At 36.2% G+C, this 23,059-nt stretch overlaps 1 protein-coding gene across 1 annotated transcript; it reads right to left on the reverse strand.

Annotated features, from left to right (window-relative positions):
- Positions 1-13,401: 13,401 nt before the first annotated feature.
- On the reverse strand, positions 13,402-22,008 carry LOC131939091 (neuronal acetylcholine receptor subunit beta-3). Its single transcript, XM_059297322.1, has 8 exons — positions 21,973-22,008; positions 20,401-20,510; positions 20,163-20,265; positions 19,614-19,697; positions 17,602-17,771; positions 16,732-16,904; positions 14,715-14,939; positions 13,402-13,658 (listed from the first exon to the last, which is right to left on the reverse strand). The coding sequence occupies exons 1-8, from the start codon at positions 22,006-22,008 to the stop codon at positions 13,402-13,404; spliced, it is 1,158 nt and encodes a 385-aa protein (XP_059153305.1).
- Between the last annotated feature and the right edge of the window lie 1,051 nt (positions 22,009-23,059).

The raw sequence follows: 23,059 nt of genomic DNA on the forward strand, positions 1-23,059 counted from the left end.
TAAAGTAAGCATAAATTACACCAGTTGTACTTCACATCACGTGATTACCAATTAAATTAGTGGACATACAATTACATGACGGCAGCACCAATTACACCAGTTGTCCATCGCTTACATTAATCTTGGAGTCGTCGCTCATCCAAGGGGTCACCTTGACCACGCACACGTTCTGGTCGAATGGATACCTGGATATATCTACCTGGAAAGTATTGATATTATTGATAAGTCTAGGGTAAGATAAGCTGGATAACGCCTCATTACCAGTAACTAAATCGTCTATATACAGAACAACACTTTCACACTGAGCAGAACAGAGGAAAACATAGCTAGCTTGGAATGGAACCCGTAGGGAAAGAGAAAAATTGGCAAACCTAGAAAAAACATTGATGGGAATAATAAAAGCGAAGCATGGGCTTCGCAGCAACGGGCTTTGAGGCATATATCAACCTAAGATCGTTATAAATGTACTCAGGGGATCCACATGATTAAGTAATGTTATCGCAAGCGACCAGTTATGCAGTTCAAGTAGATTGTTTTTCAAAGCACCGCACATGAAGGGATAATGTGGTCAGCAGTATGCCCAGGCGCCTTGATCTGTCAAGTGAAGTACACTGTACTGCAAGATAGGACTGACGAGCCGACTTATTTGTTAATCAAGGATTAAGTCAATCGTTCTTACATTACAAATTCAACTCACTAATTTTGATTTTAAAAAATATCAAAACGGATAAAATTAATAAATGTTAACGATTAATGTGTAACCAGTGGCGTCACTAGGGCGGGTGTCACCCAATGCGGTAACTTAGGTTGTCACCCCACCATTCCAACAAATTTTCATTTTCTTTTTGGTGTTAACCCTCTGTCCCTTTAATTTATTTTATTAACTGGATAAAAATATTTCAACTGTATATTTTATTATTTTTCGTCGTGGTGTCACCCACGAAATGATGTCACCTGACGCGGACTGCACCCCCCCCCCCGCCCCAGTGACGCCACGGCGTGTATACCTACAGTGCAAGCTACTGCAAAATTTGTCACCGGCTCCCATCTCACGCGGCCGTCTGAACTCAGGAAAATCTGAAGCTCCTCATCGCCGAGGTACACGTCGTTTTCTATGCTGAAATATCGTTACACACATTAAAAACAGCAACACAGTAGCTGTAACACAGTCTACAACCACACATCCGCAACATAAACACACATACCTAAGCCACGAACTCACTCAAGCAACACACTACACCTATTACAATCTTAGCCATTTCTACCACCACGCCAACTTCTAGAAAATTCTAATCACAAACACCCCTAACATACCATGATTCTATAACCGCAACATATACAACCACACCCCCTACTACCACCTCACTACACCAATACTGCAACCACAACACCTTCTGCAATAACATCTCTTACAACTCCCACAGCCAACCACAACTACACCTCTTACTAAAGCGACACCTCCCACTACAACCACACCCCTACCCCAACCATACACCCAGTTCTACAACCACGCCCCTACCCAAACCACACACCCAGTTCTACAACCACAACCACACCCCTACCCCAACCACACACCCAGTTCTACAACCACACCCCTACCCAAACCACACACCCAGTTCTACAATCACACCCTTTCTTACAACCACCCACTCTACCTCAACCACTTTCTTCAACTCACGAATTATAAAAAAGACGGCAGTGTGATCCTTCCGCATTCAACCAAATCCTACTACCAACGCACCACCTTCAAAAAATGAACCACCTACAACAACTAACCGCCTACAACGTCAACACAATCTAGAACAACTATAAATACTTTAACCACACTATCTGCAGCAACTAACCACCTAATACAACCAAACCACCTCCAACAACTAAAGTCCACTACAACCACGCACCCATAAAACCGACCACCTACTGCAACCACCTACTAATCCTAACCCTACTACAACTAACCACCTACCACCATCACAACACCTCCAATAATTACCGTCTACTACAACCACACACCCTACCACAACCCCCACCCCTTCTGCATCCACACCTCTACAACAACCATACCACAACCCCACCATCCCCTCTACAAACACAAACTCACGCATTATAAACCGCGATGTCTGGTCGCCATAGCAACTTCTGCGGCAGGATCAGCTCTGTGACCCCTCCGTACTCAGCCGGGTCCCACGTGAGCAGTTCGTCCTGCCATACCTACATCCACATAGACATATACATATACATAATTTACTCTCCTATGTGTCTACACTACACTCCCGAGCCCATTCACAAATAGCAATGTAAATATCTGTTAATTTATATATGTTCAGTGATTTCAAGCTTTCCTAGACAGCAGAAGTTCATAATTTTTTGTAGTTAATATAATTTTTTTAATTTTTTAATCCGAATTTTTTATTAAATATCTCTCAAATCTTATGACATAAATGTCATTTTTTATCTCGTATTAATGTCATTTCTCATCTCGTGAATATGACGTAGAGTCCCAGGGGATATGATGACTTGATGAGGTGTGAGCTATGCATTGAATGATATTGTAAAATGTTGCCTAAAGGGAAACAATCCACTTAAGCAAGGGCGGATTATCCACTATCGTGTTTTGTTGAGTAGGCTTATAAATATTCTGATATTCAAACGATTGTAGAGATGTCTGTTGTGTTTTTTGTTTACAGTTATGATAAACACATATGGATGAATTTTTTGATTCAGTTAAAATTTGTTTCAAAGTAAATTTCGTAAACAATCATGCTTACACATACTTGAGGCTTATGTTTACAATAATGCAATTTTATTCGTAGACATCGACTGTAGTGAAATCAAACTATTAATGAACAATGCACGAACCGACTTACAAACGAAAGAAATCCACTGTACTTAAAGACTTGGTTCTTGATGTCCTGTGGAATATAAAGGGTTAAAATCGCACGAAACTAGTGTTAATTCTCAGAATGCAGAAAAGCTGAGAACTATTATATTATGAGAATGACAGTTTCATTCATGTATTATACAGGGAGAGGTCTTGTGTTTCTTTCATACATTTTTCTCTAAGGTAGGGAAGGGAAAATTTTAATTTTTCAATACTTTTTTCGCATGTGAAATTGGCGACTACTGACCAAAGTATATATTTACAATATAATTTCTATTTCGTTTAGGGGAAGGGTTTGGGGTTGGAAGGTGGTGAACGTGCTTGAAAAGACTGTCTGAAAGAACTCTGAAGAGGGCACGTCCATCACTCCTCTCCACAAGACTTAATAAAATCTATATATAATTCTCTTTTTGGAGACCATTGAAAACACCAAGCTGTAAGCGCGCCTAGCAGTCCCATCTCTTCCTCTCTTGGCATATCCCTACAACCCCCACCCCCACATAGTCTGGTGAGCTGTGGTTCAAGCTAAATGTTTACAATCGTAGAGCCGGGTTTAGTGACGGCTATTAGGGGCAGATAATTTAGTTTGAACGATTTTAAACTTAGGGGAGGTAACTAAGAGGAGGCTGCTTTCACTGGGGGGGGGGGTTATGGTTGGGGTTTGGGGAAAGGAGGGTGTGGGGGAGGTTATCGTCCTTATCGACCTACTGATAGTGTTTTAAAGCAAATATTTTCAGTGGCAGCATTGTTACTGTCGAGTTCACAAATTATGAATTATTGAAAAGAAGAAAATAAAACAACTAAATAGCGGCGTATGATACGCAGCGGGTCGGCTCGTAGTATATAATTTACATAGAACCAGTACACCCGCCCCGCGAGAATTTTAAGTGCACCAACCCGGAAGTTTCAATTGTCTAAACTAAACCCTTTGGTATAAGTGGGTCCGGTGCCGCAAACATAAATAACCAACTAAATCAACGAAAAATGCAAAGGAAAATGTTATCAATTATTATTACAAGTGAATATTCATCAATATTACACAAAACAAACTTAGCATCATGTGTTCATTAGGATTAAGATTAGGATTACTCACGAGGTCCAGCACCATGGCCAGATGAAGCTTAACGTTGACCTCCGTGGCCTGATCGTAGTCCAGACACGGGCGGACGGCAGGGTTGTAGTCAGAGAGCAGTTCTTTCAGTAGCCGGTTCATGTCTTTAGCGCCGCCTAGAGCTGTCGCCACTGGGAAATATAGCGCAGTCAAATGTACATTTTTAAACAGTTTCTTTCGGGCATCTCTGTGGGGGGCATAGCCCCCCCCCCCCCCCCCCCATGCACGACTACCACCCTCACACCCCAGAATAAAATAGAATTTATCTAGAAAATATATTCTTTTACCAGTGTCCACCTCCCCCCCACCCATATCGAAGTACGTCTACTGCCCCCCTCCACCTCCCCCACCCCGAACGAAATAGAATTAATATAGAAATATATACATTTACCAGTGTCAACCACACCCCTCCACACCCCTCCACCCCCCACCCCCCACCCCCCGAAAGTTTCAAGTGCTCCCCAACCCTGGAGAAAAAAACATCTGAAAGAAACTCTGTTGGCTAACAACAACACATGTAAACTGTGAAGTCTCCTATGATGACTAGTTACAAAAACAATTATGTTAAGCAAGTTACGAGGATGAACATAGGCCATAAAAATTCCGGGTTTCTTTCATGGATTTCCCAGAAAAGCCAAAAAACCTCGAAAAAATGCAGTTTTTGGCCCATATCTCGGCAACCAGACCACTTAGCGACTTGAAACATGTACCAATCGATTCCTGCCATAATTTAGAACAATATTGCCGAAGAAACTTTTCAAAAATATCCTTTCGTTTGGTCACAAAAAAATTTTTGAATTAATTAAAATTTGGACCGAATTAGTAGGCATTTTATGCAACCACACCACACGCGTCATCACGTTCAATAGCTGCGCCATCACGTTCAATGGCTGCGACATCACGATCGGTAGCTAGGCGCGCAATGGTTTTTAGTCATGTTACTCTATTGTAAATAAAACATGTAAAATACTGAAAAAAAATAATAATAAAAAACGTTTTAATAATTAACCAATTGTTTTACTAACCCTGCTCTTGATTTACGCTACGACAGAGCTATTTTTAGATAACATAAGGAAATTGCGCTAAAATTGTCACTAGACTTTTTTTAATTACTTGTTTGTAATTGCTTGTACCGATTTAATAAAAACGAGCTGACCTGCGCCGGAAGCACACGCCGCTATTTAGTTGTTTTATTTTTATTTTCTACTTTTCAGTAATTCATAATTTGTGGATTCAACACTGCCCCCCCCCCCCCTTCCTCCTCAACCCCCCCCCCCCCCCCCCCCTCGTGAAAGCAGCCGTCTGTGACGACAGTTTACAGACGACAATGAAAAGATCAAGCAGAACTTTTTACCTCTCACTAGTTTCAAATTGTTTAAAAGCTAAATTATCTGCCCCTAATATCCGTCACATTGTAAACATTCGGGGTGAACCACAGCTCACCAGACTGGTGGGGTAGGGTTGGTAGCGATATGCCTAGAGAGTGGGGTAGGAACGGCTAAGCCCTTACGTGGTGGTGTTTCGTATGGTCCCCACGTAGAGAATTATATATCCGAGCCGACCCGAGGCGTATCATACGCCGCTATTTAGTTGTTTTATTTTCTACTTTTCAGTAATTCATAATTTGTGAATTCGACAGTACCAATGCTGCCACTGAAAATATTTGCTTTAAAACACTATCAGTAGGTCGTTAAGGACGATAATCCCCCCACCCCACCCTTCTTTCCCCAACTCCTACCCCGTGAAAGCAGCCTCCTCTTAGTTACCTTCCCTAAGTTTAAAATCGTCTCAAACTAAATTAACTGCCCCTAATAGCCGTCACTAAACCCGGCTCTACGATTGTAAACATTTAGCGTGAACCACAGCTCACCAGACCATGTGGGGGTGGGGGTGGTAGGGATAGGCTTAGAGATGAAGAGAGGGTGATGCTAGGCGCGCTTACAGCTTGGTGTTTTCAAGGCTATCCAACAAGAGAATTATATATATATATATATAGATAGATATTCACATCTGGTTTGAAAAATATTTGCTGGCAAGTACGGAAAAGAGAAGTGGGTGACATGCTTACAAGCCCTCACGTACGAACAGCTAGACTGTGACGACTTACTTGAAGAACGGAGAATGTTTTCTATTGTTTAGCAAATGATTCAAAGCCTTGTTATTGTTTAGACGTTTTTTTATGTTGCTGGAATAATTATTAACATTTAGTATTTTTCTAGTGTGTCTAAAGAAAATGGAGCGGATAGGATGGATCAAAGAGGAGAGAGGGGGGGAAGGGTTATTGTTGAGTGCGTGTGAAATATTTATGAGTCTTGTCATGCTAATAGACAACGTATTTTTGTTGGGGGAATTTGGGGAGGTATGAAGAAAAAGAGAAACTGTTTTTATTAAACAAATAAGATAAGATGTTATACACAAATTAAAATTAAACTTACCCGTAAAAACACTTGAGGCAATAAGAACTAGTAACAAGCACTTTCTTGAGCAACTCATAGATAAAGTTGAGATTGTACACATCAGATACGACATAGGGTTAATCCCGTTAACACAACGATGATACTTCGAATTTAATTTGTAATCCAAACTCTTATTTATATATTGTGTTTTTTTTTATATTCATCAATCTAAAATTTACAAATAAAGTCAAGTTTAACAACTAAAGCGATCCTTCACGTTTGAAATTACAGCAGTCTTGTAAAGCCGAGAACGTAAACACAGTGTAGCAGAAGGGCGCCTGTTGAATTCCGCTGTTGGAACTGGTTGAAGAACCCGCAACGACCACAACACAGACCGTCATCTCGTTACCCCTCACCCACCGGCCGCTAAGCTCGTGTCATCTGTCACGGTCCCCGGGGGTAACGCTTACCCAGGGACGGGCTGTCGACGTGTGTCGATCATGGCTGCTAAACTTGGTTGATAGCCAGGAGAGGCTAGAGAAAATATTTCGTGTATGGCGGTTCAGTGTTCGCTGACAGCGATGTGAAATACCAAATGAGGTCTTAATTTTTTTGGGGTATCGTTATTGGGTTTACAGTTAGGACTGGGGGTTAAATAAAGGTAAAGTTACGGGTAAGAGTTAATACTAAGAATAAGGTTAGGATTCAGGTAAAGATGAAGGTGAAGTTTGACGGCGACGTTAAGGTTAAAGGTTAAGGTTAAGGTTAGGATTAGGGTTAGGGTTGGGGTAGGGGTAGGGGTAGGGGTAGGGTTAGGGTTAGGGTTAGGGTTAATGTTAGGGTTAGGGTTAGGGTTAGGATAAGTTTTAGAGCAAGAGCAAGAGTAATAGTAAGAGTTAGGATAAAAGTATGTGTAAAAATATTGGTAAGATTAGGTTAAAAGGAGAATCACATTTACACTTAACAAAACTATGACAACTATAGCTACACTGCATAAAAAAGGGGTCTTTACCCGGTAGCCAATTCATAGCAAGCACCACCCTACTTAACCAATTGATAACAATCAAAGCTACACTCTATACCAATATCATGCTTCATCATTAAATCTGAGACATAATCGCAGACAATCTAGCCAACACACGACAGACAAAGCAAAGTTTCTAGTACAAGTTTTTTAAAAATAGATCTCAATCCAGACTTACCCGTAAAGTAATCAACAACGTGTGAAAGTGGGTCTCGCCTACAAGATTTGCTTCCCCTTTCCCAGACACCTCAACTGGCGCCCCATAATGATGAGAGGTGTGGGGGCTGTTCAATGTCTTAGTGCCTGACCTCCTGGTCACCAGCTATATATATATATATATATATATATATATATATATATTTATATATATATATATATATATATATATATATATATATATATATATATATATATATATATATATATATATATATATATAGTAATATATGTATGTATATATATATAATACTATATATACATATATATATACATAGGGTTAGGGTTATAATTATATATATATATATATAAATATATATATATATATAAAATACTATATATACATACTATATATATATATACATTAAATATAATAAATAAATATATATATACATACACACACACATATATATATATATATATATATATATATATATATATATATATATATATATATATATATATATATATATATATATATATATTAGCCAACCAGCTAAATGTAGATTATTCTAAGCAATTAACGCATCTGTAGTGGAAAAAGTCCCACCGCACAGTACCCACCTCAGTTAATTTATACGTTATTTATATCCCAGCGGTATCGTATAAGATAGTTGCTACATACTTTAGGGTAGGTGGTGGCGGAATGTTGGGGGTGTATGCCAATCAGTACAGTTGGTAAATAATGCAGCCTAATTATATAATTCAGCTAATTCGGTCAGATTACAAAAATGGATCATTTGGTGTAATTAGTTCGCGAACAGCTTGTTCAGCGGATGTGTTGTAAAGGGAATGGAAGTGCATAAAGTATTCAATGTGGTTAGTAACCGATAAAAGGTAACCAGGCGAGCAAAAGTGGTCGTTATACAACAAAAATCTAACCGATATTTTCCCCGGCAGCTCGGCGGACTAGTCCACCCCATGGAAGCGATGGTAAATAAATATGTAAACAAATATATACGCGTGCCAGTGTTCGTAGTGCATTTTGTTGAGTGGGTAGTTGAACTTTATAATGTACAAATGTTTATTCATTTCATTCATTTCTCCTTTGTAGAGCAGAGGGCTGCAGTCGGCTGCAGTTACAAGTGTACAAATGTTAAATGGTTTTAATTGTGTATGTTTAGTCAAGGCACAGTTTTAATGACACATGAATATTTTCCTGAATGGTGCTCAAGTCAGCAGTATTACAATGCACGAAAGGAGGGGGGGGGGGGTGTTTGCGATTTGTACCAGCTAACACAAGTTTCAGAGCAGTGTTTCTTCCAGACTTTTTTCTCCGGGGGGGCACTTGAAATCTTCGGGGGGCGGTAAACTTTCTTCGGGGGGGCGGACACTGTTAAAAGTATATATTTTCTATATAAATTATATAAATTTCATTTCGTTCGGGGGGGCGGTAAAAATTTTTCGGGGGGGCTTAGCCCCCCCGAAGAGATGCCTGGAAGAAACTCTGTTTCAGAGATTAAAAGAAAATTCTGTCTAAATAATTTTTTGTTTTAAAAAAAAATTATTTGCAAGATTATTGGAGGGGTGGGGTGGGGGGATATACACTTAGTTACCGCATCATGTGACACCTGACCTTGTGACGCTATTGGGTTCAAGTGTTTTAAATTTTACTTACGTTATTTGAATGTTTGCGATATCTATTCAAGGGCGCTACAATGTTTTATTGCTAACCTTTATTCACCCTGAATGAACGCGATTAGTTTTCTGACATTTACATGCGTATACGTCTAGTCCAATTTATCTGCTAATCGTTTCCCATTCATCGGGGAAATACGTCAGGAGATTTTGTACATGAACTGGATCTATTCTCCCACGGGGTCACAACTTATAGGCGATTCCATAATCGTGGTTTTAAATAGCTGATCTAGTTTCAACAGCAATCCTCACGGACTCATTATTCTTTTTTTCAAGATAGAATAATTTTCATTCGAATTACTATTAGTTACTCAAATGTTAATTTATTGTAAATCCACAAGGTAAGTAAATTCATAAAATTGGATAGTTTTACACGGACTATATTTATATTTTCTTCATTTCGTTTAGGAAATTTTAAATTTCCCAATGCGTTCGAAAACAAAAACCAAGATAGATTGTGTGGGTTGTAGAACATAGCACTCGTAATTTATTGTTTTATCTTAATCCATTTCCTTAAACAAGGCTAAAAGTTTATTCCTGCACTACGTGGCTCGACGCATGTTTATCTCAAATATCTTTGTTTTGAATCCGCAATAGATGCGGTTACTTACAGTGTTGACATGCATTTTAAATAGCTTCATTTTGACTATATTTTGTAAGAAGAGAATACGGCGTATGTAGTTTTGTTTATGAATAATGCTAGAAAAATACGAACAACTCTTAGGAAAACAGCGGTTATCGAATATGACTATATTGGATTACGTCCCCTGACACCGAAGCATCACTGGGATTGATCATAAAAAGCACTTCGTTAATATTGTATCTACTAGTCACGCCAGCTGAGACTGTCTATGGAAATCACCTAACGGATAAAAACAGCGTGAAGGCTTTGTGAGAATAGAATAAGTATCTGGTTCTTCATTGTGGGTTAAAATCAGGGGATTTTATTTATTTCTTTTAAACATGTATTGGTTATAAGCAAAATATGAGAAATAGGTGGACGGATAAGACATGGGTGTAGCAAGGTTTATGATACTTGTGGAAAGAACAACCCTTAACTAATCGTTAAGTAATCATCAATTAATTTAACCAGCTTTTTATTGTATTTACTGGTTAATTACAATTTTAAATCGTAATTCAATTTTTTTTTCGTTCGTTCTCCATTCTACCTTATATTTGCCTAATAACGATGACTAGAAAGGATTTCCGCATAACTCCAAAGGTCTAAATCTTGTTCAAATGACTGTTTACATATTGAAAGACCGGTACGTTTAATCACTTATAAATAAACTAGTAATAATTCTGAATGATTTCGGTGTTGAAAACGAGTGATTTGTGTTATACAAAAATCGTATGTACTTTATTCGTTGCGAGCAACTTTGAAAACTTAAAAACGTCTACTTGAAAGACACCGGAATGAGCAGGCTGAAATCGGAGTCAACGGCCTATGTGGCGAATAACCAGTTGACAAGTATACTTAATTGTGTTGGAGAGAATCCCTTCCAATACTAAAATTAAGAACGAAGACGAAAAAAAAATGAAAGACGCTGAATTTTCCTAGACAAATGTAGACTGGTCATGTTTATCAGCGTGCGTGTATAAGATATTAATCTGGCACTTCTTTTCTTCTTCTTCTTCGTTCTTAATTATTAGTGTTGAAGGGGATCGATATTTATCTGCCAGTGGGTTTGAACTCGAGACTTTTTTCGAATTTATCAACCATGAGCTTTTTGCCGACTCGACCACGCCTCCAACACAATTAAGCGTTACGTGTCAACTGGTTATGCGCCATTGAGGCCATTGACTCCGATTTCAGCCTGCTTTTCTTTTTGGATTTGCTTCCATAGCCTTTGTCCATCCAAGAACAAACTACAAGGCAGCAGTTGTTTAATTTTGGAGTTGTCTCTTCTAGAAGAGTGGCTGTCCCCAGCTAACGAGCCTCATCTGCCCGAGGGTTCGAACTCGAGACTTTTCGGTTTAGCAACCATGAGCTTTACCGACTCGACCACGCCGGACCCAATCTGGCACTCATTGATACTAATTGAGTGTATCTTGACCTTTATGGAGCTATCGAACCCCACCAGTTTCATATGCGCATTTACCGGACCAGTTTTAATATTTCTATCGTCCGCAATGACAAAAATCTCATCATGAATCATAAGAGTCGATTTGTTTCTTTACCTCCATCGAACCCCGAGACCAACTCACTGAACCTCTGGGGTTCGACTGAACCCATGTTAAAAAGCACGACAGCTGAGCTTGGTAATTGAACACTAAACTAGAAGGGAGTTCAAAACATTGAATAGTCTCCCCAGAATCAAACAGAACAACTAGGGTTGGTAAAATTAAGTTAACGGATTACAAAATGTGATTGGCTGGTTTTAACACGGATTTTATACGTGACAGATATCAATCACTCCCGATAATGAATCGACCTCGTTCACCCATCATCAAAGGGCGGTCAGTACACTCTGATGAGAATTGATAAAACTCATGAGCCATTTTTCATGCATCAGAACACAACAGCTTTAGTTCGTGTCGAGTCGACAGGGGTCTACTTGATTACTTAATTATTTTTTTAAAATTATTTTTTAAGACTGGCAGAAAGACAGAACAAATAATCAACGCTATACTCCATATCATCATTTTGAATAGAGAAATACAAAATAATAGAGCCAAAGTGTGTCTAAACGTTGAGAGTGTTAAGTCTTGTTAAAACTATCATCAGTTCCTAGCAGTGGCGGAACTAGAAAAAAAGGGCCACCCCGCAAAAATTTTTGTTAGCCCCCCCCCATATACATATATATAGGCCTATATTTCTATATGTATATATATATATATATATATATATATATATATATATATATATATATATATATATATATATATATATATATATATATATATATATATATATACAAACACAAAATCCGAACATATGATACTCATTGCTGGCCTGTTCGGGTTATGAACAAAAAAAAAATGTTTTTTTTTCAATTAAAACAAATTACAAGATCATGTCATGTGTGTTAGTGCTTTTGTGTATTTTGTGAAAATCAGTTATATATATATATATATATATATATATATATATATATATATATATATATATATATATATATATATATATATATATATATACAAACACAAAATCCGAACATATGATACTCATTGCTGGCCTGTTCGGGTTATGAACAAAAAAAAATGTTTTTTTTTTTCAATTAAAACAAATTACAAGATCATGTCATGTGTGTTAGTGCTTTTGTGTATTTTGTGAAAATCAGTTAAAACCTCTAGTTGGTCAAACAAATTTAAACCATGAAAGCTTTGTATAAGTAATGGTGTCTCATGCTATGTTTATTTTTATGTTTGTTTGTATTTATATTATAAATTTTAAATACTTTTCCTTTTTATTCAATGCTATTCTTTAGTAAGTACTTTAAAAAAAATAATTAAGAGAAGTCATTGCTTTTTTCAATATGTTTAGTATAAATCTATTAAAAGGAGCTTTTGAGCACCCCGATATGACTATTTACAAAAGGGAAATAAATCATGGAAGTGGTTTGAAAGTCTGCTTATCTTTGATAAGTTTAATTGTAGGAGAAGGTAAAAAGAATATACAAGAGCGTGGGGTGGTGTCTATAGAATAAAGATAATCCAACCGCAGCTACAGTAATCTTTTTTTTACAAAACAACCATTAAGATAAAAATGCAGGAAAAAATATTATGGTCGGCTGTGGGACCCTAAATGGCGTGGCCCCCCCCCCCCCCGCAATGCGGGGTCTGGCGGCACTGTAGTTCCGCCCCTGGTTCCTAGCGAATATTTTCTCAACACTCAAATCATCTTCATTGGGAAAACTGATTAGAAAAGAAATATAATTCTTTTGCAAAAGAAGAACATACACAATTTTAAAATTTCTATATTTATTAAACACTGTTAGCACTTTAAAAAAGCATTGAAATATTTATTAAACAGTTTTAGTGCACTAAATAGTAAAATTGTTCACTATTGAAAATTTTAAAAGTTATTGCCCTTGTAGGTATTCTTAAAGTTAAAAGTAAAACACGAGCACGGATACAACAGTGGAAACCAGAGTTAAGAGAAAAATATTAAGAAGTTGGAAAAAATATTTTCGGCTTAAAGACTAGAGAGCCTTGGCCGAGGACTTGTTCTGTGATACGCTAATGCAGAGGCAAGGAACTCTGTGTTATTGTGATTTACTTGTAACCCAATGGATGTCAAGCTTGCGGTTAACTCCCCTTCTTTGTTGCCTTCAACTTCAGCAGCTCTGCCCTCAACATTTTTCTTTTTGTCCCGTCTATGGACAATTATAACCAGGGCATTTCCGGCAATAGCCAGAAATGAGAACACAAGCAGGAACACGGTGTACACTTCTGTTAGATGGGAGCAATGTACTTAATTAATCGAACAGCTTTTTTTTCTGTAATGGCGACGTAAATACATGTATCTTTTTTAAAAATCTTTTTTAAAAGGTTGATAACATATTTTTTTAAAAATCCTATCACCAACCAAGATATCTGACAGCAACCCAAATCGATAAGTGTTCAAGGAATGTTACTTTATCGTTTGGGACGTGTTTAATTGTTATAACACGGAGCTATTCACATTTTTCATTGTTGTATGGAGCTATTTTCGTTTCGTTTTTACCCTACTACAGGAAACGCCTAAATTATAGACTATATAATTACAAGTTAAACATGGTCCTTTATAAACCTTATCGAAGTAGATAATTACATTGTAGTTTTAGAAACTAATTTTATAAAATACTACAAACAGTTCAAAATTTGTTTTTCTAAAAAAAAACAAAAAAACATACCCAACATTTAGAAAGGCAGAGAATTGTTTTTAATATAAAAAGTGTTGTTTTTTAAAGTTATTTATGAATATAAAAAAAATTGGCGAAAATTAAATGCTTAATTAAAAAAAATAATAAGCATACACTAATGGGCATAAGAAATCGTCACGTTTAATCCAAGGGATTGTTTTTAAATACACATCAGTATGAAAAAACAATAGATTATTTTTAATAGAATGAAAATCACAACATCGAATAGATATCGAAGTAGTCGAAGTGGGTAAAGTTAACCTATGATAAGAGAAAGAATCAAATCGTCTTGTGTTGTACAATATGATAAAGATAGACATTTATCTTAAAGAATGATTTCAAGCGCATGCAGAAAAAATCTGTTGAGTTTAAAGGCTATGGTGCCTTGACCGAGGAATATGTTTGTTACACTCCAACGTGAAACAGACGGAAGGAACAATTTTTTTTTTAAAGATAAAAGACGGGCAACAAAAAAAAGATTATATAAACATTAAAATAGAGATGACTACTGTTACCAGAACTAAGAGGAAAATATTCAAAAGCAGAAAAAATCTGTTGAGCTTAAAAGCTCTGGGGCCTTGACCGAGAAATATGTTTGTGATACTCCAGCGTGAAACAGGAGGAAGGAACTCTACGTGGTTGTAATCAGAATCAAGTTGTGCATCTTTTTCTGTCAAGCTTTCGGTTAGCTCCCCTTGTTTGTTGATTTCAACTTTAGCAGCACTGCCCTCAACATTTTTCTTCATATCCCGTCTATGGACGATTATAACCAGGGCATTCCCGGCGACAGACAGGAAGGAGAACAGCAGTAGTAACACGATGTACACCACTAGAGAATGGAGAAGATTAAATGAGAGTTACAAAAAGCGATTTCATTATAAATAAACAAACATGTATAAAACAAGTTTATATGTTTATATATATATATATATATATATATATATATATATATATATATATATATATATATATATATATATATATATGTATATATATACATATAAAACCTTTCTGTTAAAGACTATTACCTGTGTGTTTAATAATCATCATAAACCCGGTATTGCCCACCCAAACCACAACCAACCAAAACCAAAACAACAAAACGCAAACATAACGCTAACACAATTACAAATACAAACGAAAACAAAAATCTAACAACAAACCCAACCACAACCACAAACACCAATACAAACACAATGAAAAAAAACAAACAAAAAAGCAAAAGAAAACAAAAACCTAACAACAAACCCAACCTCAACCACAAACACCAATACGAACACAAAGAAAAAAACAAACGAAAAAGCAAACGAAAACAAACTAAATCCAAACGCAAAACCAACCACAAATACAAACCCAAAGAAAAAAACACAAACGAAAAAGCAAACGAAAACAAACTTAATCCAAACGCAAAACCAACCACAAACATAAATACAATCACAAACCCACAGAAAAAACACAAACGAAAACGAAAAAAGAAAGAACACAAACGAACCAAATCAAAACGCAACCACTAACGCAAACCCAAACTAAACACAAAGAAAATACTAACGCGAACATAAACGCAAAGTGCTCACAGTCTAGCCCGGGGCGGAATCGCCTGTTTCAGTTTAATAAACGACTATAGTACCCCAACATTTTCATAGTCACTTTAACGAACGTAGGCGCCAAACCGAACACGGGAGGCCCGGGGCCCCAAATAGCACCACAGAGGACGCACCATGACGTAACCGCCTGATTCAACTTAGTAAACGGACAAGCTGGGGGTTTTATAGGCGAGGCGTAGCGAGGAGGAGGGGGGGGGGACATATGTCCCCGGGTGCCGACCTTAGGGGCGCCAAAGGGGTTGGAAAAAATTTGCGGGGTGGGGGGGGGTGCAAATCGATAGTTTAAGGGGGTGGGGTGGGGGTTGCAAATCGAAAGTTTAAGGGGGTGGGGTGGAAATTGAAATTTTGAGGGGAAGGTGTGCAAATCGTAAGTTTGAGGCGGGGGACAAATCGAAAGTTTTTCTCCGGGCGCATTCACTGTGTCAGACGCGTCCGCCAGCGCTCGGAAAGGGCGCGATTTGGCGCTACGGGCTAGACTGTGAGCAATATGCCTTTATGATTGCATTTAAATTGTGTTTATGTTATGAGTGTTGTGTTTGTTTTTTCGTCTGTGTTTTTTTTTTGCGTTCGTTTGTGTTGTGTTTAGTTTTGTTCTGTTCCCAAGTTAGTACATTTAAAAAAAAAGATTTACCGTGGTGGAGCACGAGATGCATCTAATATATATATATATATATATATATATATATATATATATATATATATATATATATATATATATATATATATATATATATATATATATATATATAATTTATTTCTTTTTGACATAGATTTCTAATACTTTTTTAATTGTCTTACAGACATATTTAGAATATTCTTAAGGCAATTGACCATAATTTTTAATTGTATGATTTAATTACTACCAGAAGATCGTTTGTTAAATTGAGGAAATTATTGAAGTCTACTTTTAAACCTCAGTTTGACATCTTTGAAATTTTTTTATATTATTTGATTGTAATATTTAGCATGACTTATAACACAATTTAAAATAATCTAAACATTAACACTCATACCAACCTAGTAGAGAAATGTGGTCTGACGTTTGAGGCAGGTCGTTATCAATGACACTTAGAAACACGGTGAACGACAGAAGGATGGTGATGGCGAGTGAGACTTTCTCCGTCTCTTCCGGTGATAGAAAGAAGGAGAAGACGCTCAGGACAGCCAACAGCATAATGGGCATTAGTAGACTGGAAGGGATAAAGTATAATGGGCATCATTAGCCTGGATGGGATAAAGTATAATGGGCATCAGTAGCCTGGATGGGATAAAGTATAATGGGCATCGGTAGCCTGGATGGGATAAAGTATAATGGGCATCAGTAGCCTAAAAGGAATAAAGTATAATGGGCATTAGTAGCCTGGATGGGATAAAGTATAATGGGCATCAGTAGTCTGGATGGGATAAAGTAGAATGGGCATCAGTAACCTGAATGGGATAAAGTATAATGGGCATCAGTAGCCTAAAAGGAATAAAGTATAATGGGCATCAGTAGCCTAGATGGGATACAATATGGTGGGCATTAAAATACATACTGATAATAAAGCGATATATGTTTATAAGCATTTTCGGACGTACGTATTAAATAGTAATGTGTAGAGAGCATTACTTGTTTCTTTTTGAACTCTAGAGCAGTGGTTCATAACCCGAGTTCGATTGAACCCTTGGGCTCGATTAGTCAGTCTAAATGATTTTGCGAAAGTCAAGACCCACATTCGTCTCTCATTGTTTAGCGGTCGGATTTTTATACTTTATGGACGATAAAACTATTAAGAAATATTTGGTGGATGGGAATATAAAGCATGTGGGATTCTGTATCTCCAAAACGGTTAAGAACCACTGTTCTAAAGCCAACAGTAAAAGGAATACACGTAAACAGCTACTTACGTAATAATAAGATATGTAGGTCTTCTTTCCAGTCTTATTTTAAAATTTATCCACTTGTAGATCTTCCTGTAGTAGTTGTTCCTGGTAATTTCAATCCCATCTGACCAAATGTAAAATTCCTTGTTGGGGACTAACGACTTCAGGTTTACAGGGTAAGAATTTGCTGTCAACTAGATTTATCAGAGGGATTACATTTTAATAAAGCGAAAGGGTATTAGCAATATAGGCTATTTTCGGAAAAGATAAAAAAACGAATGCTACTTACACTCACATATACACACCGATATATATATATATATATATATATATATATATATATATATATATATATATATATATATATATATATATATATATATTTATATATATATATATAGATATATAGATATATAGATATATAGATATATAAATATATAGATATATATATTGGTATGTATGTATGTATAAGATATATAAGTGTACATATATATATATATATATATATATATATATATATATATATATATATATATATATATATAATTTATTTGTTATTTTTATATATCTATCTATCTATATACTACTAAAACTCAAGTTTGTTTACATGTTTGAATATTTATTTGTTTGTTTGTCTGATTTCGTACTGTATGTAGCCTCCTCATAATGGGGGGGGGGGGGGGGGCTGTAAAATAGTATGTAGGTAGAGAACAATTTTTTTTATTGCAGACAGACTGTTAAACACACATTTATTTAAAGACGTTAATTAATTTATTGATTTATTCATAGGTAGATTAACCACATTAATTTTAAAGTTTTAGAACAATGGCTTAACTTTGACTGAATAGTGACATTACTTTTTTTTTTTTTTATTTGTTATTGGGGAGAATCTGCATTATGTGTAGAGTTGTAAAGTAGGATTTTGGGTGGTAAATATTGTTCTCTCTTAAACACACTGTTAATTACAAACTAATTTAAAGCCGTTAATTAATTTATTGATATATTCATAGGTAGATTAACCACATTAATTATAAAAGTTTAGAACAATTACTTTAGTAATAGTAAACAGATTTATTTCTTTTTACAACAATGTTTTCAATTATTTTTTCTTAAGGCCTATATGTTGACTAACAGGACCTCGCGGGGAACAGGGCAGGTGGAGTAGAGTTCACCTGTTTAGTAGCGTTTTTTCAAATTATATAAAAAAACGTCTTTTTGAATGTGGGGTCTGGTTATTTTGGGGAAATAAGTGCTGACAGACGTGATGTCATTTATGGATGTCCCCCTGAAACCCACAGTTATCTAACTAGATAACGGGTAGTCTAGTAAATTACTAAATATGCTCACTTTAATGTATTTATTATTGGATATATCAAAATCAGATATGTTTGTACCTACTATTAACAATACAGTGATATTTCGAGATGCTAAATAGTTTTCAATTAATTAATTAGTGAATGAATGTTGTAGTGGACTTAAACTTTGTTTTTATTTATCATCTGATGCATGTAGCCGACTATTTTATTTCAAATATAACTTGTTATATAACTTGTGATATTATTTATTGACTTTTGATAGAGTTTTCAAATAAACAATGTGCAGATTGTTAAAAGAAAATGTAATGAAATCTAGTATTTGAGTTTTTTTTTAATAAACTTCACTGAAGGGGACATGTGGCTATGAGTGGAATGATTAATAATCAATTAGAAATATTAATCTGCATCAAGTAGTTTCAATATTATTAAAATTTGAATATCAAAGCCAATAAAAATGTACGAATGTGTTTCAGTGGTGAATCTTTTCAAGTTATCATTTTTGTTTGTCAAAATATAGATCCAATTTATTTTTAAAAATCTGAAATTATCAACGTTGCTATTACTTAATTGAGTTCATTTTTTTGTGTGGGAATTTTAAAAATATGTGTACACACACAACGTATTAAATTAGTGTTTATTTGCGGCATATTATTAGAATCGGTGTTTGAATATCTTAGTTAAAAATAAAACTCAATTGATTATAGATGTAAACATTGTCACATTGATCGTGGATTCGTCGTTCATCCATGACGTCACGTTGACGAAACACAAGGTCTGGTCGAATGGATACTTGGTTATATCCACCTGAAAAATCACGTGACTAATCAGCGTGCACCAATTTAACTGTTCGTGTAAACTAACTAGGCGTATTAATCTAACTTTTAGAATCTTTAAGTGAACATAAGCGTGTGCGAACACTTGAAATAAATACCAACCTGTCACGTAGTAATCGACATAATGTGCATTGCAATTTTACTACATATTTAGTGCTTACTGTTTCTCCTGTCGCCCGAACGCAACGAAGCTTTCTATGTGATTCAAATACAGACAAATGTCTATCAATTGCCCCAAATGTAACAGAAAAGAATGTTGTTTTTTTTTTAACTTTTAGCCTGCTTTAATGTATTCCTAATCTTACACGCATTGTGTTTCCAATATTATTTGTAGCATTTATTCGTCACTTTTAGTTTTTGATTTCTGTAATTTTATATGCATGTTTTACAAATAATATTAAAATAGACAACTTTACGTCAAATTAACATTACGTACACTACAAGCGACTCCCAAACTTGTTATCGGTTCCCATCTTACTTGACCATCTGAAGTGACAAAAATCTGAAGCTCTTCAGCTCCTAGAAACACTTTCTCTATGCTGCAAGAAAATTCAAATATATACTTCCTTAAACAACATATAGGCTACTCTTCTAATCGTTACTAAACATTGACATCTTGGTTACACATCTAACACTAAACCTAACCCTAACACTTCAGTTTGTTTTAAACTTACCCATTGAAGATTGCGATGTCTGGACGCCACAGGGATTTTTGGGGTAAAACTATGTCCTTAATGCCTCCATATTTATCAGGATTCCATATCATCAGCTCGTCCCTCCATATCTAAGAATTTACAACAGTCGGACCCAATGTTTAATATTTGCTGGGGCATTATAATTATTATAATGGCATTTTACCTTTTTCTTTGCGTTTGATTAAACTTGGAGTCTAGATACCAGTTGATAATTTTAACTCACGTTCACATAGTTCATAAATAATAGTACAGGGGCTCTATTAAATATGGGAACAGGGCATTTCCCCCCTGTCAATTACCCCCCGGACATTTCCCCCCCCCGACATTACCCCCCAGAGTGATTACCCCCCCTGTCAATTACCCCCCTGTCAATTACCCCCCGCCCAGTAGGACATTACCCCCCCCCCCCCCGGACAGGGTTAGGGTTAGGGTTAGGGCTAGGATTAGGGCTAGGGTTAAGGTTAGGGTTAGGGTTAGAGTTAAGGTTAGGGTTAGGTTTTAGGGCTAGGGTTAGGTTTAGGGTTAGGGTTAGGGTTAGGGCTAGGTTTAGGTTTAGGTTTAGGGTTAAGATTAGGGTTCGGGCTAGGTTTAGGTTTAGGGTTAGGGTTAGGGCTAGGGCTAGGGTTAGGGCTAGGGTTAGGGTTAGGTTTTTGGGGCTAGGGCTAGGGTTAGGGCTAGGGTTAGGGCTAGGGTTAGGGTTAGGTTTTTGGGGCTAGGGCTAGGGTTAGGGTTAGGGTTAAGATTAGGGTTAGGGCTAGGTTTAGGTTTAGGTTTAGGTTTAGGGTTAGTGTTAGGGCTAGGGTTAGGGTTAGGGCTAGGGTTAGGGTTAGGTTTTTGGGGCTAGGGCTAGGGTTAGGGTTAGGGTTAAGATTAGGGTTAGGGCTAGGGTTGTGTCTAGCGTTGATTTTGGTTTTGTGTGAAGTTTTAGGCTAAGGTGGATGCTTAGGTTTTGGTGTTTTTCTTAAGGTTTGGATTAAAGTAGTACATAGGTATAGAATTCTAGTTAGAGTTAGGATTCTAACTTGAGAGGGGGGGGGGGGGTAATTGACAGGGGGGTAATTGACAGGGGGGTAATTGACAGGGGGGGTAATTGCTCCGTGGGGTAATTACGGGGGGGAAATGTCCGGGGGGGGGGGAATTTTCCAGGGGGGTAATGTCCTGTAGCCATTAAATATATATATATATATATATATATATATATATATATATATAAAATATGTATATAAAAATACATATATATATATATGTCTGTATATATATAATATGTATATATATATACATATCCATATACATATAACTATATATATATACATATGTATATATATATATATATATATATATATATATATATATATATATATATATATATAAGAAAAACCAAAGTAACTTACAAATGACATGTAGCCACTGTACATTAATACTTGGTTCTTGATATCCTTGAAAGATACAAAAAGTTCTATTTTCTCAATTTAGTGCGCGCAGAGTATGCATCATTAACATTATCACATTTCTTTATCCTTTCATCTAGGCGTCAAAATTAAGACCACATACCTGCTTCAGTTTTATTTGATCAATCTTAGTAATCATTACCTTCTTGCATTTATTTAAATCGATATTAACCAACTTACAAGATCTAGAACAATGGCCAGGTTAAGCCTAGCACTGACGTTTGTTGGCTGACTGTAGTTGCGTGATGGTCGGATCGATGGGTTGTAGTTTGTCAAGAGGTCTTTGAATAGACGGGACATGTCTTCGATACTATCTGTGGCAGAAACTACAAGGAAAGACAAGGTAAAACTCTGGTTAGAAATTCTGGTTTGGATTTTTTTAATGAAAGACACTAAATATGCTTGATAATCTTAGTGCTTGTGTATACATTCCAGGGCAGTGGCAATGTAAACTGGTACTAGCCATACTAAAAAAACATACAATCCTTTCATAAGCGTTGGTCAAACAAAAAGATTGTTTTTACTTGTTTAAAAGAAACTCAGCTATGAGTTTGGAATTTTTTCTTGAAGATTGTTGTTAGCGATATGGCTAATATCACTTATTATGTTAAAATAATACATTAAAATATTGAGATCTTATTTTCTTTAATGTATTTTAGAGGAGAATTTCTATTTTCAGTCAAGCTGGTGAAGCATTTTAAGCGAAATTTTGTATCGTTTCAGTCTTTAAAAAACAAAGGTACACCTACCTTTTGGGTAACACAGTACAGAGAAAACAACTAAAATCCATTTAGCATCAATCATATTTTCCCTGAACTTACATCACCCACAAATACTGCAAAATAAAACATGAAAAATGTAACTCTTTGACGTTACATAAGGTCGCTTTGTGTAGTTGGCAACTTGCTAAGAGATTATATCTGAATATTGTGCTTATGCAGTACACAGCAAGTGCCATTAATTGATTTTCTACACGCAAATGCCAACGCTTACGCAGCTACGAATATAATTAACTACCTCTGCTGTTGTGGGAGGCTAGTTTAAATATTCACGAAGAAGTGTATTTTATATTAAAATCATTCGGTCTAATAGATTATCCTGGCTCACATATTCGAAGTCATGGTACGATGATTTCGTCGATAAACAGGGAATATGGTTGAGTAATTGATGCAAGGTCTTAGATCACAGAA

This window comes from Physella acuta, unplaced genomic scaffold (genome assembly GCF_028476545.2).
Source record: "Physella acuta isolate Inbredline_101_S28 unplaced genomic scaffold, ASM2847654v3 ptg000264l, whole genome shotgun sequence".
Taxonomy (NCBI): Eukaryota; Metazoa; Mollusca; class Gastropoda; family Physidae; genus Physella; species Physella acuta.

Coding starts and splice junctions, on each gene's coding strand:
- LOC131939091 (XM_059297322.1), bottom strand. CDS start 22,008: ATGATTACTAAGATTGATCAAATAAAACTGAAGCAG. Junction 19,698..20,162: donor GTTTGGGAGTCGCTTGTAGT/GTACGTAATGTT, acceptor GTGATTTTTCAG/GTGGATATAACCAAGTATCC. Junction 14,940..16,731: donor AGACCACATTTCTCTACTAG/GTTGGTATGAGT, acceptor TCCATTCTCTAG/TGGTGTACATCGTGTTACTA.